General features: G+C 44.6%; 1 protein-coding gene across 1 annotated transcript; it reads left to right on the top strand.

Annotated features, from left to right (window-relative positions):
* Nucleotides 1–6,900: 6,900 nt before the first annotated feature.
* Nucleotides 6,901–8,001, top strand: LOC141139048 (proteasome subunit beta type-11-like). The gene has a single exon (XM_073624866.1). The coding sequence runs from the start codon at nucleotides 6,901–6,903 to the stop codon at nucleotides 7,723–7,725; it is 825 nt and encodes a 274-aa protein (XP_073480967.1). The 3' UTR covers nucleotides 7,726–8,001.
* Nucleotides 8,002–15,933: the final 7,932 nt, after the last annotated feature.

Here is a 15,933-nt window from a genome sequence, read left to right as displayed (position 1 = left end):
GGTGCGACTGTGATTCTGGAAACTGTGAATGGTGTGGCGGTAATTAGGGACACTGTAATTGGCAGCACTGGTCTGGTGGTACTACTGTAGTGGTGATCAGAGACAATGGCGGGTAGCAATGACATACAGTAATATCAGAGCTGCCAGCCATTATACACGATCACTGCCACAGCAGTACAATAGTGACACTGCACTTGCTCTAAAGACAATATGTAAAAAAAACAACAACAAAAACAAAAAGTACAGTGACACTGTACTGCTGTGGGAGGGAGGAGTTATCAGTTTTTATACCACTGTAATTGCTTACATAGTCATGAGGACTGTGTAAGTAACCAGTTTCTAATACTGTTCAGCAGCATTCATGCAGCCTTTGCTTAGTAATATGATCGCTGTGATTGGTTACAGTGATCACATGGTTCAAGGCCAATTTCATTGGCTCCCTGATTGTACCCTGATCTATGATCTGCTGTGTCTGGTCACAGATCACACCCCTGCGTGCCCCTGATGGCACACATGAGCAGCTAGCGTATGTGTGGGTATGCCCTCCCAGATTGGTGCTTGTCCCGCTCAGCTGTTTTTATATAGTGGACGGAAAGGGGCTAAAGAAGAACTAAAGGAACACATACTTACCTTAGTTATATTTATAAACTAGTGCAGCGCAATCTTTTCATAGTTTGATGAGTGGGTTGTCACATTGACTTGCACAGAGATTTCTTGACATTTATACTTGCCTTAGTTCCAATGGTCTAATGCGCTGGCATCTTCTTTGCATGCCTGGGAATGCAGTCATCCTGACACAATAGCAGTACATTCCGCAGGGGTTTGCAAATAGGCATGTAGCACCCTCCTTAGCTAAGGATGCTAGGTAAATTGAGTGTGGCTTGCTCTGTAGACAGAGGAGCTGTAATCTGCTGTTTTGGTCTGTCTGGCTCCACAGTCTGGGCATTTGATTGATTCCCCCTGAGCCTGTTGAGAATTTCCAGGGCTCAGGGCAGGAAAATTGAAATGCTCAGGCTGGGCTCTTACCTTGCCCCAGCCAATCCCCGGGAAGGTGTGCCCAGATAGTGGATGGGAGGGCGGTAAAAATCTGGGAGCCTAGAGAGTGTTTTTTCCCTGAAGGAAGGGGGACCATGTTCTTCAGGGGGCTGCTAAGCTCTGAAGCACTCCTGACTGGCTGCTGGACCACTCCCTCCCCTGGTTCGAGCACATGGCCTTGCTTCTACTGGTATTTGTGAGTAGATCCCAAGCTTCTGAGCTGCAGTTTATCTATGGTTCCCAGCTGTGAATGTTAAAAACTGCTCCAGTGGGCCTAGCAGTGGCGGCTGCTCCAGAGGTGCAGAGCACTGCACCCTGAGCTCACCCAGTTGTGTGACACTAGCGAATTAATATTCGCTATTGTCTTCCCGCTTCTCCTACCGGCCAATCAGGAAGTGGGTCTTAAGACCCGATTGACTGAGAGGAGAAGCGATCGTATTGGGTGGGAGCAGGGGGGGGATGTACGGGGAGATCCGGGAAATAGCTGTTCTCATCGGAGGGGTTGGTTGGTTTGTTTTGCTTCTCTTTAGTCTGTATTCTCCATGTTGAACCAATTCTGAGATTTGGGGCTAGGATCCGCCGATCTACATGTATGTTTGTGCTTCTCTTCCCAGCGACCATTGCTGTCTCCCAGTAACGTGAAGGGAAAGGATCGGGGATCTGGAAGAGGAGAGGAATCGTCTGCAGATCGGATCTAAAGAGGCAAGATCAGCACTGTATCCATGCAAGTGTTAGATGGAAAGCAGCTGTATCATCGCCCAAGTGAACAGAGAAGAGGCCCTTGTGCACCCCAAGCCAGGTAAGGATGGGGGGAGGGGGGCACAGAAAACGCACCATCAGATCATGGCTTGTTTTCATATTTTCATACCTCTGCGGCCTACAACGACCATTCTAGTTTGTTCCCCCCCCCCCCCGGCTAGGGCACCAGCCTCCATTAAAAAATATACTTGTCACGACTTACATACGAATTCAGCTTAACCACTTGCCGACCGGTTCATAGCAGAATGGCCGAATTGGCTAATTCTGGGAGGACATACAATGACGTCCTCCCAGAATCGCGTGCACCCGGTAATGTCCGTGAACATCAGGTCTTCCGGACCCAGCTCGTCACAGGTCGGGGTAAAGGGCCAATGACAGTGCCCCTTTACCACGTGATCGCTCCCAATGACAGAGCGACTACTTGTCAACAAACCGGCGCATGTCTGGTGCAGTTTCCCTCCTCTCCCTGCACCGCACCAATCAGTACAGTGTGTGAGGAGAGGAGGGAGTGGGTGCAGCAACGCTTGTGGGCTGGATCTGAAGTGCCCACAGCGCTGATCTGTGCCCATTCATGGCTCATCCATCCTCATTCTGGCTCATCCATCCTCATTCTGGCTCATCCATCCCCATCCTTGGCTCATCCATCCTCATTCTGGCTCATCCGTCCCCACCCATGGCTCATTTATGCTTATCCATGGCACATCCGTCCCCATCCATGGCTCATTGATCCCCATCCATGACTCATTCATGCTCATCCATGGCTTATCCATCCCCATCCATGGCTCATTCATGCTCATCCATGGCTTATTCATCCCCATTCATGGCTCATCCATGGCTCATCCATCCCCATCTATGGCTCATCCATCACCCATCCAAGGTTCATCTATCCCCATCCATGCCTCATTCATGCTCATCAATTCCACATCAGTGCTCATCCGTGCCCATCCATGCCACATCAGTGCTCATCCATGACACATCAGTGCTCATCCATGTCACATCAGTGCTCATCCGTACCACATCAGTGATCACCCGTGACACATCCATGCCACATCAGTGCCACATCAATGCCACATCAGTGCTCATCCATGCCACATCAGTGATCATCTGTGCCACATCCGTGACATATCAGTGCTCATCCGTGCCACATCAGTGATCATCCGTGCCACATCAGTGCTCATCCATACAACATCAGTGATCATCTAAGCCACATCGGTCCTCATCCGTGCCACATCAGTGCTCATCCACGTCACATCCATGCCACATCAGTGATCATCTGTGCCATATCAGTGCTCATCCGTGCCACATCAGTGATCATCCATGCCACATCCATGTCACATCAGTGCTCATCTGTGGCACATCAGTACTCATCCGTGCCACATCCATGCCACATCAGTGCTCATCTGTGCCACAACCACAAAGCGTTGGGTAAACTGTTGGCGCTATATAAATCCTGTATAATAATATTAATCCATGCCACAGCAGTACTCATCTGTGCCACATCCATGCCACATCAGTGCTCATCCATGCCTCATCACTTCTCATCTGTGCCACATCAGTGCTTCTTTCCACATTTTCCAAAAACTTATGGAAAAAATCACATGTTCAAAAGACTCATTATGCCTCATAGAATATACGTTGGGAACGGTGTTTACTTTCCAAAATAGGTTCATTTTTTGGACGTTTCAATTGTTCTGGTGCTCCAGGGCCTTCAAAAGTGTAAGAACCGGTTCTCACTAAAAGCGGCACAACTTGCAGGTCGCACACGACTGCCACGGCGACTTGCAAGACGACTTCTGTATAGAAGTCTATGCAAGTCGCCCCCAAAGTAGTACAGGAACCTTTCTCCTAAGTCGGAGCGACTTGCGTCGCTCCGATTAGAACGGTTCCATTGTACAGAACGGGAGGCGACTTGTCAGGCGGCTAGGTCGCCTGACAAGTTGCCCCCGTGTGAACCGGCTATAAGAGGTAGTCAAGAAATTAGATGTGTGATTTATGCTTCTAGAACACCTGACGGTCCTCCCTGCATGTTGGGCCTCTCTATGTGGCCAGGCTGTGTAAAAGTCTCACACATGTGGTATCGCCATACTCAGGAGGAGTTGCAGAATGTGTTTGGGGTGTAGTTGCAAGTATGCATTTGCCATGTGAGAGAAATAACCTGTTAATGTGACAATTTTGTGAAGAAAAAAAAGAAAAAAAAAAAAACATAATTTTGCAAAGAATTGTGGGAAAAAATACAACTTCAAAAAACTCACCATGCCTCTTACTAAATACTTTGAATGTCTACTTTCCAAAAAGGGGCCATTTGGGGGGTATTTGTACTGTCCTGGCTTATTAGTGTCTAGAAATTAGAAATGAGATAGGCCGTCAGTACATCATATGTGATACATTTTCAGTGATTGGTACCATAGTTTGTGGACTCTATAACTTTCACAAAGACCAAATAATAAACACTGATTTGGGTTATTTTTACTAAAGATGTGTAGCAGTATAAATTTTAGCCAAAATTTATGAAGAAAAATTACTAATTTGCAAAATTTAATAACAGAAACAAAGAAAAATGCATTTTTTTTACAAAATTTTCAGCATTTTTTCATTTATAGCGCAGAAAATAAAAAACCCAGTGGTAATTAAATACCACCAAAAGAAAGCTCTACTTGTGTGATAAAAAGAAAAAAATGTCATATGGGTACAGTGTTGCATGACTTAGTAATTGTCATTCAAAATGTGAGATCACTGAAAGCTGAAAATCGGTCTGGTTAGGAAGGGAGTTTAAGTGCCCAGTGGGGAAATGGTTAATAACAAACCTACAGACCCTATCTTGTTTGTAACCCTGGGATTGCCTGTAACCAGGTTTTAGAGCAGCGTATGCTCCCATCCAGACAACATCTTATGCAGGGAAAGTTTTGCATATTTCAGCAGGACAATGCTAAACCGCATACTGCACCTATGACAACAGCATGGCTTTGTAGTTGAAGAGTCCAGGTACTTACCTGGCCTGCCTGCAGGCCAGACCTTTTACCAATTGAAAATATTTAGTGTATCTTGAAACGAACAACACGGCAAAGAAGACCCAAGGACTGTTGAGCAGTTAGAATCCTATATCTGGCAAGAATGGGACAACATTCCTTTCCCAAAACCCCAGCAACTGGTCTCTTCACTCAGTTCTCAAACATTTACAGAGTGTTGTTAAAAGAAGAGGGGATGCTATGCCGTGATAAACATGACCCTGTCCCAACTTTTTGGAGATGTGTTGCTGCCATCAAATTCAAAAGTACCTTATATTTTTCTTAAAATTGTATATTTTCTCGATTTAACTGCTTCCGGACCAGTCGCTACAGTTATACTGCGGCAGGTTGGCTCCCCTGCACGAGCTGTCGTAGCTGTACGTCGGCTCTTTAAGATGCTTTAGAAGGCACGCGCCCGCAGCATGTTCCCGGAGCCAATGCGCGTGCCCGGCGGGTACGATGACCGCCAGGCACCCGCGATCATTTGTGACAGAGCAGGAACTGGGATCTGTGTATGTAAACACACAAATCCCGGTTCTCTCAGGGGAGTAGAGACAGATTGTGTGCTCCTACTAAGTAGGAACACCAATTGGTCTCCTCCCCTAGTCAGTCCCACCCCCCCCCACAGTTAGAACACACCTAGGGAACACAGTTAACCCCTTGATCGCCCTCTAGTGTTAACTCCTTCCCTGCCAATGACATTTATACAGTAATCAGTGGCTATTTTTAGCTCTGATCGCTGTATTTATACAGTAATGGTCGCTGGTCCCAAAAAAGTGTCAAAAGTGTCCAATCTGTCTGCCGCAATGTCGCCGTCACGATAAAAATCGCTGATCACCGCCATTACTAGTAAAAAAAAAATAATAATAAAAATTTCATGAATCTATCCCCTATTTTGTAGATGCTATAACTTTTGAGAAAATCAATCAATATATGCTTACTGCAATTTTTTTTAACAAAAATATGTAGAAGAATACATATCTGCCTAAACTGAGGAATTTTTTTTTTTTTTTTTGGATATTTATTATAGCAAAAAGTACAAAATATTGTTTTTTTCAAAATTGTCGCTTTTTTTTTTGTTTATAGCGCACAAAATAAAAACCGCAGAGGTGATCAAATACCACCAAAAGAAAGCTCTATTTGTGGGGAAAAAAAAGGACATCAATTTTGTTTGGGTACAACGTCACACGACCGCGCAATTGTCAGTTAAAATGACGCAGTGCCGTATCGCAAAAAATGCTCTGGTCAGGAAGGGGGTAAATTCTTCCGGGGCTGAAGTGGTTAAGCATTTGATATGTTTTCTATTTTATATTGTGAATAAAATATGGTCTTGTGAGATTTGCAACTCATTGCTTTCTGATTTTAATGTAAATTTTACACATCGTCCCAGCTTTTTTGTAATTGGGGTTATATTTCCTGCATTGGTATGTGCACTGGAAAAAAAAACAGAAACAAAGTTTTGTTAGCTTAGTATTTGCACAAATGAGCTGAGAAATGCTTCCACATTTCAGCCTTTTGGGAACATCTGCAGACTGCAATAATCAGAATTTAAATAATGTTAGGTCTGTTTAAAATATTAACTCACTTTACAAAAAAAATTCTAGTGGCTAAGGGCAGCAACAATTTGATAAACTGCATGCAAAGATGCACTGTAAAGAAAGAATACAAAACAACGTTTATTTAAAAATGAATGTGTGATTGCTTAATGGAACCGGTTAGCTTTGCATAAACAGTATATACAACATATGCAGAACTGTGGATTGTGTATTTTATGGAGTATAATCATGTTTTTAAAGCATCATGATGCTGCTTCTCATTTATCATTTTCCATTGAAAGAAGCTTGGTTCCACACCTTATCTCTAGGTATCTTATGTCAAGAAGATGTCTAAAATGTATCGAACTGCTTCAGATAAAGCTTCCCCTTGTGTGTTTAAACAGCCCATCATAAGTGAAACGTTATACTGTTTTGTACTGTTTACATTCACACCAGTTTTTATAAGTATGTATGATGCCACCCTGAGATTCTTCTGCATGGACCATTTGAGCGGAGGGAGAAAAGCATTACAATAATCACTGCGGTTAGGAATTTTATACCAAAAAATGGCTTTGCAGAATGTCTGTGGCTGGGATATAGATTCTTCAGTTCAGCCAACAAGAAATAGCCTCCATCCCTTTCCAAATATGATTGTATCACATGCTCCTTGTGTACTTCAGAGAGCTCATGTCTTTTCTTCTTCTCACCATCGCAGCACTGGCCCCCCACCACCAGAACATGGCACTACCACTCTCGCCTTTCTGTATGCAGATGGTGTGGCTGTTGCAACCGACTCACGTTCCTCTGCTGGAAAGCTTGTCTCCAGCCCTGACAGCCGTAAAGCATTTCTTATCCATAGTCATTTGCTGGCCACCACTTCAGGCAGTGCTGCTGATTGCCAGTTTTTTGGACGAGTTTTGGCCATGGAGTGCAGACTGTACCAGGTGCGGAATGGGTACATGCCAAGTGTACGAGGAGCAGCTAGAATGTTGAGCGTCCTGATGATGCCTTTTCGGGGAACAAAAGTTTGTGCTGCCGTTACTTTATGTGGCTGGGATAGAGATGGCCCTTGCATCTGTTATGTATATAATGATGGGACTCGTCTCTGCTCAGATATCCTGTCGGTTGGCTCAGGCTCTCCATTTGCCTACAGCATTATTGATGATGGTTACAAACCTGGAATGAAGGAAGAAGAAGCCCGCCAGCTTGCTAGAAGAGCAGTGTGCCATGCAGGCCGGAGAGATGCCTATTCTGGTGGATTAGTGGATGTGTACTGGGTGAGAGAAGGAGGCTGTGAAATGGATCCTAGAGAAGACTTGTCACAACTTTATGAGTGTATAGTAGAAGAAAATGTCCTGACAAACAAACCTCAGAAGCTGCCAGCTCCTTAATAATCCCTATAAGCAATTTTTGTGACACATTGGGGGTTATTTACGAAAGGCAAATCCACTTTGCACTAGAAGTGCAAACTACAAGTGCAAAGTGCACTTGAAATTCCACTGAAAGTGCACTTGGAAGTGCAGTCGCTGTAGATCCGAGGGGGGACATGCAAGGAAAATTAAAAAAACAGCATTTTAGCTTGCACATGATTGGATAATAAAATCAGCAGAGCTTCCCCTCATTTCAGATCTTCCCCTCAGATCTACAGGGACTGCACTTCCAAGTGCATTTTCAGTGCACTTTGCACTTTTAGTGCAAAGTGGATTTGCCTTTCGTAAATATGGTTGCTTATTAAAATCATATCATATGAAATGTGTTGTGATATATCTAATCACCAATGTTTTTCTAGTATTTAGCTTTGTGATTTTAAAGCCATATTAAACCCAAAATCAAAAATGTACTATATTGCAGCTTACCAATTCTTCATTTGTTAGCTGTAGTAGTTTTCTTTTTTTTAGCCTTTTTTCTTTTATTTTCACCTGGTGATCTGGTTAGTAAGTTAATTCTTTTTTTAATTTCTTTTAAAAGACCAAGCTATTCAGAAGTGAGTTAGATGGTTGAGACAAACCATTTACCACTGACAGGGATGCTTACAACAATCAGTGCTTATTCATTTATTTAAAATCTTTATCCCAAAAGGGGAAAAAACTGTTCTAACTGTTTATAAAGTGTTAGCTGGCTTCAGATTGTTAGTGTATCTAAATTTGCTAGTACATCTAAGACTACCCTTTATTCAGAATGACAATCCTGCTGTCCAAAGGTGTCACTGTTGCTTCTCATTCCTGAGTGGAGACACCTGAAGGGTGCTACTGGCTGGATCACCAGGGGAAAGTAAAGGGAAAAAAATGAATGCAGCCAGCACATTTAAGTATTGGTAAGTTGCAATATATTAAAGTTTAGTTTTTGGGTTTATTACCACTTTAAAACATAAAAGCTCTCAATTTTGGTATCTTTACTTTTCCAGTATGAACACACTCATGTAAGTTATCTCTTTATTCTGCTCTGCCAAATTAAAAAATAGGCTGCAGTGTTGGTCAACATCTCTGCAGCCCACATTCTTGACTACGACTCCCAATGGAAAGATGTTGCTGTTTAGAGTTTATGCCAGCAGTATATACACAGATGTACAGTGTATTCCCTAAAGCAATGTATTCTTTGCTAATACAATTTTTTACAGGCAGCCTGGTGAATAAACATTATATTAAATATTTATACTTTAAATTCTCACAATTTACCAGTACACAGTAGTTCTCATATAAGGGTCCATTCAGACCTTGGCTTACTGGTGCATTGCGTCAATGCACATACATTAATGCATTTATTTTTTTTTCACGCATTAACATGCATTGCATTTAGGAAGCCTATTCAAATGAATGAGCTGGCAATTTATCAAACTGTTAAAAAAATGAAACGGACATGCAACTTTTTTGGCAACGCAGCACAGCACAATACAGGGTAGTGCCCTACTATGCATTGTAGTGTGCCGCAATGTATGTGCTTTGGAGATGTATTCCCTTAGTGCATTGGAATGCCCATCAAAATGAATGGCATCGCAACACACTAATGCATATAATGCTACTGCAACGCACTGCATTCAAAAGGTGATTTTTGGCCCATAGTGTAATGGCATGAATTATATTTATGCCAATATAAATATGCATCAATAAAAAGGACCCAACACAAGCATATCAAAAAATTTTTTTTTTTTTTACATTTTACTAATCGAGCATGAATATGGCGATTGCTTTTTTGTTTATTGTAAGTAATGTAATATGACATCAGCACACCTAATGAGGTGCAACAGAATATCTGAAACATATTTCCTGTTGTCCAGTTATTAAATCTGTTACCATCACTAATAAAAAAACAAATGAAATTTCTAATATTGTAACATGTGATTATTAATATAATAAAATGTTTCTGTCTACCTTTGTAAGGAAATCTTATGTATTTATCACATGACTTCCTTAAGAAATAAAAAATGATTACAGGGACTTAGGAGCGATATTGAAGAAAAGGACCTCTAAGCCCCGGTTCACACAGGGGTGACTTGTCAGGCGACCTAGCCACCTGACAAGTCGCCTCCCGTTCTGTACTACAGGACCGTTCTAATAGGAGCGACACAAGTCGCTCCGATGTAGAAAAAGGTTCCTGTACAACTTTGGGGGAGACTTGAGGTGACTTGCATAGACTTCTATACAGAAGTCGTTTTGCAAGTCGCCGTGGAAGTCGTGTGCAGGTCGCCTCGGTGAGGCGACCTGCAAGTCGTGCCGCCCCTGTGTGAATCGGGGCTAAGGCAGTATTCTCAGAAATACTGTCTATACCTCAAGCTACACCAGAGAATCAGCAGGAGCTTTGGGTACCTAGCAAGTGGCTGAGGAACATGTAGGCCGGTAGCCTACTGTATATGTAATTAGCACCCGGCTGCCCAGGTCAGGGGGAAAGGATTAATAGGGTCCAGCCTTACTTCCGTGCTCTAAAAAGAAAAGAGGTTCTGAATCCTAAGGGGGCTCTGGGGAATGCTTGGAGAAACGCATGGAGAACATACAGTGCCTTGAAAAAGTATTCATACCTCTTGAAATTTTCTACATTTTCTCATGTTACAACCAAAAACGTAAATGGATTTTATTGGGATTTTATGTGATAGACCAACACAAAATGGCACATAATTGTGAAGTGGAAGGAAAATGATAAATGTTTTAAATTTCTTTTTTTTTTACAAATAAATATCTGAAAAGTATGGCGTGCATTTGTATTCAGCCCCCTGATACCCCTAACTAAAATCTAGTGAAACCTTCATAAGTCACCTAATTAGTAAATAGAGTCAACCTGTGTGTAATTTAATCTCAGTATAAATACAGCTGTTCTGTGAAGCCCTCAGAGTTTTTTTAGAGAACCTTAGTGAACAAACAGCATTATGAAGGCCAAGGAACGCACCAAACAGGTCAGAGATAAAGTTGTGGAGAAGTTTAAAGCAGGGTTAGGTTATAAAAAATATCCCGAGCTTTGAACATCTCACAGAGCACTGTTCAATCCATCATCCGAAAATAGAAAGAGTATGTCACAACTGAAAACCTAACAAGACTTGGCCGTCCACCTAAACTGACAGGCCGGGCATGGAGAGCATTAATCAGAGAAGCAGCCAAGAGGCCCATGGTAACTCTGGAGGAGCTGCAGAGATCCACAGCTCAGGTGGGAGAATCTGTCCACAGGACAACTATCAGTCATGCACTCCACAAATCTGGCCCTTATGGAAGAGTGGCAAGAAGAAAACCATTGTTGAAAGAAAGTCATAAGAAGTCCCATGTGCAGTTTGTGAGAAGCCATCTGGGGGACACAGCAAACATATGGAAGAACGTGCCCTGGTCAGATGAGGCCTAAATTGAACTTCTTGGCCTAAAAGCAAAACACTATGTGTGGCGGAAAACTAACACTGCACATCACCCTGAACAAACCATTCCCACCGTGAAACATGGTGGTGGCAGCATCATGTTGTGGGGATGCTTTTCTTCAGCAGGGACAGGGAAGCTGGTCAGAGTTTATGGGAAGGTGTATGGGGCCAAATACAGGGCAATCTTAGAAGAAAACTTGTTAGAGTCTGCAAAAGACTTGAGACTGCGGCGGAGGTTCACCTTCCAGCAGAACAACGACCTTAAACATACAGCCAGAGCTACAATGGAATGGTTTAGATCAAAGCATATTTATGTGTTAGCACGGCCCAGTCAAAGTCCAGGCCTAAATCCAATTGAGAATCCGTGGTAGGACTTGAAAATTGCTGTTCACAGACGCTCTCCATCCAATCTGACAGAGCTTGAGCTATTCTTCAAAGAAGAATGGGCAAACATTTCACTCTCTAGATGTGCAAAGCTGGTAGAGACATCCCCAAAAAGACTTGCAGCTGTAATTGCGGCGAAAGGTGGTTCTACAAAGTACTGACTGGGGGGCTGAATACAAATGCACGCCACACTTTTTCACATATTTATTTGTAAAAAAATTTAAAAAACATTTATCAATTTCCTTCCACTTCGCAATTATGTGGCACTTTGTGTTGGTCTATCGCATAAAATCCCAATAAAATACATTTACCTTTTTGGTTGTAACATGACAAAATGTGGAAAATTTCAAGGGGTATGAATACTTTTTCAAGGCACTGTACGGGTTTACAGTAAAAGTAAACTTATTCAACCACTCAGAGTCTGGTCTGAAGTTATTCAAAGGGGTGCATGTAAGGTTCTGGCATATTATTAAAGGGGTTGTAAACCCTTGAGGTTTTTCACCTTAATGCATTCTATGCATTAAGGTGAAAAACCTTTTGTAGTGCAGCAGCCCCCCAGATCCCCCTTTTACTTACCTGAACCTGATCGTTCCAGCAATGGGGACGAGCAGAGCAGCTCCAGCCACTGTCTTGGGTCTTCATTGGCTGGATTGATAGCAGCAGGAGCATTGGCTCCCGCCGCTGTCACTCAAAGCCAGTGATATGGGAGCCGGGAGCGGGGCTGAGTCCTGTTGTCTGTGCCAATGGGCGCAGCGGCAGGACTCGGGAGCACGCCCACACGAGTGCCCCCAGGGAATGTGTGTCTCCGTGGGGGCACTTGAGAAGAGGAGGAGCCAGGAGTGCCGCTGGGGGACCCCAGAAAAGGAGGATCGGGGCCCCTCTGTGTAAAACCCTTGCAGAGGAGGTAAGTATAAGATGTTTGTTATTTAAAAAAAAAACCCTTTACAACACCTTTAACCACCTCAATACAGGGCACTTTCACCCCCTTCCTGCCCAGGCCATTTTTCAGCTTTCAGCGCTGTCACACTTTGAATGACAATTGCGCGGTCATGCTACACTGTAACCATGTTAAATTTTTCTAATTTTATTCACACAAATAGAGTTTTCTTTTGGTGGTATTTAATCGCTGCTGGGTTTTTAAATTTTTCCTAAAAAAAAAAAAAAAAAGACCGAAAATTTTGAAAAAAGAAAAGTTTTTCTTAGTTTCTGTCAGTAAATTTTGTAAATAAGTAATTTTTCTCCTTCACTGATGTGCGCTGATGAGGCGGCATTGATGGGCACTGATGAGGTGGCACTGATTAGGTGGTACTGATGAGGAGGCACGAATATGCCGCACTTATGGGCACTGATAGGTGACACTGATATGTAGCACCGATGAGCACTGATAGGCGGCACTTGTGGGCACTGATGGGTGGCACTGGTAAGCACTGATAGGCGGCACTGGTGGGCACAGATAGGTGGCATGGATAGGGGGCACTGATGGGCATTGATGGGCAGTAGTAATGAGCATTGATGGGCAGTAGTAATGAGCATTGATGGGCAGCAGTGATGGGCATTGATGGGCAGCACTGATAGCCAGCACTGACTGGCATCACTAATGGCCACTGATTGCTGACACTGGTGGGCACTGATTGCTGGCAGTGGTTCGCACTCATTGCTGGCACTGGTAGGCACTTATTGCTGGCACTGTGGGGGCTTTATTGTAATCAGAGCACTGATGATCAGTGCCCTGATTACATTCCTAGATGTCCTCTGCGAGGAGATGCCGCTGATCGGCTCTCCTCTCCTAACACTCTGTCAGTGTGAGTCGAGGAGCGCCTATTACTGACATCTCCGTGTTTACATGTGACCGGCTGTGATTGGACACAGCCGATCACATGGTTAAAGAGCTGCGGCCGCAGCTCTTTACAGAGGGGTTGACAGGGGTCGCACGTGTCCTAGCAAGACGGCACGGCCGTGATCACTGCACTGCTCGTGAGAGCGGCCGTTCTGGGAAGCCGTCATATGACCTCCGGCCAGAACGAGAGCCGCACCGCCCCGCCGTCATTTGACGGTGGGCGGGCGGCAAGTGGTTAAGGAACCTGGGGTATGTGCAACATCACTACAACAGATAATTTACAACAGATAAAAGTTAATTTAACAAGACAAGAAGGAAGAGGTAGCTGTTATGAGTAATCACAAAGAGAAACAACAACCAGTCGTTGGAGTGGTACCTGGTTAGGTGACAAGTTCTCGGGTAGTGAGGGCGTTGGTGCTTAGACTCCCTCCCTAGCGGTCCATCTCCACCGGTCACCAGAAGTGGACTAGCGTTATGGAGATCTATGGCCTGATCACTAGTTACAGGAAGAGCAGAGTTAAGTGAGAGCACACATGAGGTCTTCACTTACTTTGGGGGAGAAGATAGCCAAAGAGTTAGGGGAATTTTTAAATTAGGTGATGGTGGAGAGGGATCAGAGGAAACTATTCCAGATAGTGAGCGATGAGCAGAAGGTTCTACTGTGGTCAGTGATGGTAGTGAAATTGGAGTACCTAAGACCAATGCGCTTAGGCTGGTAGAATTCTACTGCAGCCTCAGAATAAACAAGGATAAAATAATATGAGCTGGTACAAAATAAACGACATGTTTACAAATGCTAGGAGGCCAAGTTCACCTTTTCCAGCAAATAGCCTATGCGGTCAAGGGGCCCCAGTAAGTGGGACCACATTGGCTAGCTGTTGACTCCATGTGATCCCTAGAACTGCCTTGGTTCTTCTTACATGGGACAATAACCCACCTGTTGGTTTAGAGAAACTCCACTATATTGTTTCACCTTATCCTGGCCTGAAGCCCACTCTCACTGTTATTCCCTCCCTGAGGCCTGTTACCTGGAATAAACAAGATGCCCAGACAAGTTGCAATTTCACTGCTTTACTGCATAACGTAACTCCAGCATAATTCTTCACTTATAAGAACATTGCAGCATATTGACAGTTCAGGCTCACTGATAACAGTTCACAGCACTCTCATCTTTCTCGCACAGTGCTATACATTGGTCTCACAAGTGCAGAACACCTAATGATCTCCTAAATCTACCCCAGATGTTATAGTCTATTTAGCAAGGTGTTACTTACTCAGGGTGTCCTTTATCACACATAAAGGAGATACTTCATAGGCCTGGAGGCCACTCTTAACCAAACCATGGGGCCCACTAGGCGAGGGTCAAGGGGGGGTCAGAGTTTTTCTGCTGTCCCTAATGTGTCCTCACTCACCACCCTGACAGTTCAGCCCTGCAAAGGGCTCTTTAGTTCAGCTCCAGTTCAGCACTACATCTCTGCAGATCAAGGGTATTCTGCTCCCATACCACAAGTGCACAGGGTCCCACCCACAGCCGGCATATAAAGGGGCCCTATCACCACCCTTTAGATCAGAGGTCTCCAACCTGTGGGCCATGGCCCAACACCGGGCCGTGGCACCTCTGCTGCCGGGCCATGGAGGAGACAAGTAATGTCAGCAGTGCGGCAGTGGGGGAAAGAGATGACATCATCTCTCACTGCCCGCACCGCTGTTCCACCCTTACTTACGGGGCTGCGAGAAGGCTGCTCTACACAGAGGTGCAGCTGCGACCCAGAAGAGAGAGAATGACGTTATCTCTCACCGCCCGCCCTCACTCTCATCTCTCCCTCACATGTGCCTGTGTTTCACCTGCAGCTAGTTTACCCACGCTGAGGAAAGGCTGACAGCGTTTTACCTGGCTGCAAGTACTCTGCAATGCTGGGGGGGGGGGGGGGCTTGATTTTACATGTAAATTAATTAATGACAAACTGCTATTTTTTGGGTGGCAGCCAGGTAACTGTTGCAATCCCCATGATGCTAGGGCAGCATGGCAAGTGACATCTCCATCTGGTGATAGGCATAGTGGTAAGTGACATCCCCATCTGGTGGCAGGCATAGTGGCAAGTGACATCTCAATCTGGTGGCAGGCATAGTGGCAAGTGACATCTCCATCTGGTGGCAGGCAGTGTGGCAAGTGACATCTCCATCTGGTAGCAGGCAGTGTGGCAAGTGACATCTCCAACTGGTGACAGGCATGGTGGCAAGTGACATCCCCATCTAGTAGCAGGCAGCGTGGCAAGTGACTTCTCCATCTGGTGGCAGGAAGCGTGGCAAGTGACATCCCCATTTGGTAGCAGGCAGCATGGCAAGTGAAATCCCCATCTGGTAGCAGGCAGCGTGGCAAGTGACATCTCCATCTGGTGGCAGGCAGCGTGGCAAGTGACATCTCCATCTGGTGGCAGTTAGCGTGGCAAGTGACATCCCCATCTGGTAGCAGGCAGCGTGGCAAGTGACATCCCCATTTAGTGGCAGGCATAGTGGCAAGTGACATCCCCATCTGGTGGCAGGCAT

Source organism: Aquarana catesbeiana, linkage group LG01 (assembly GCF_042186555.1).
Source record: "Aquarana catesbeiana isolate 2022-GZ linkage group LG01, ASM4218655v1, whole genome shotgun sequence".
Classification (NCBI taxonomy): Eukaryota; Metazoa; Chordata; class Amphibia; order Anura; family Ranidae; genus Aquarana; species Aquarana catesbeiana.
Note: the sequence above shows the minus strand (reverse complement) of the source record. Positions and strands in the feature narration are given on the sequence as shown.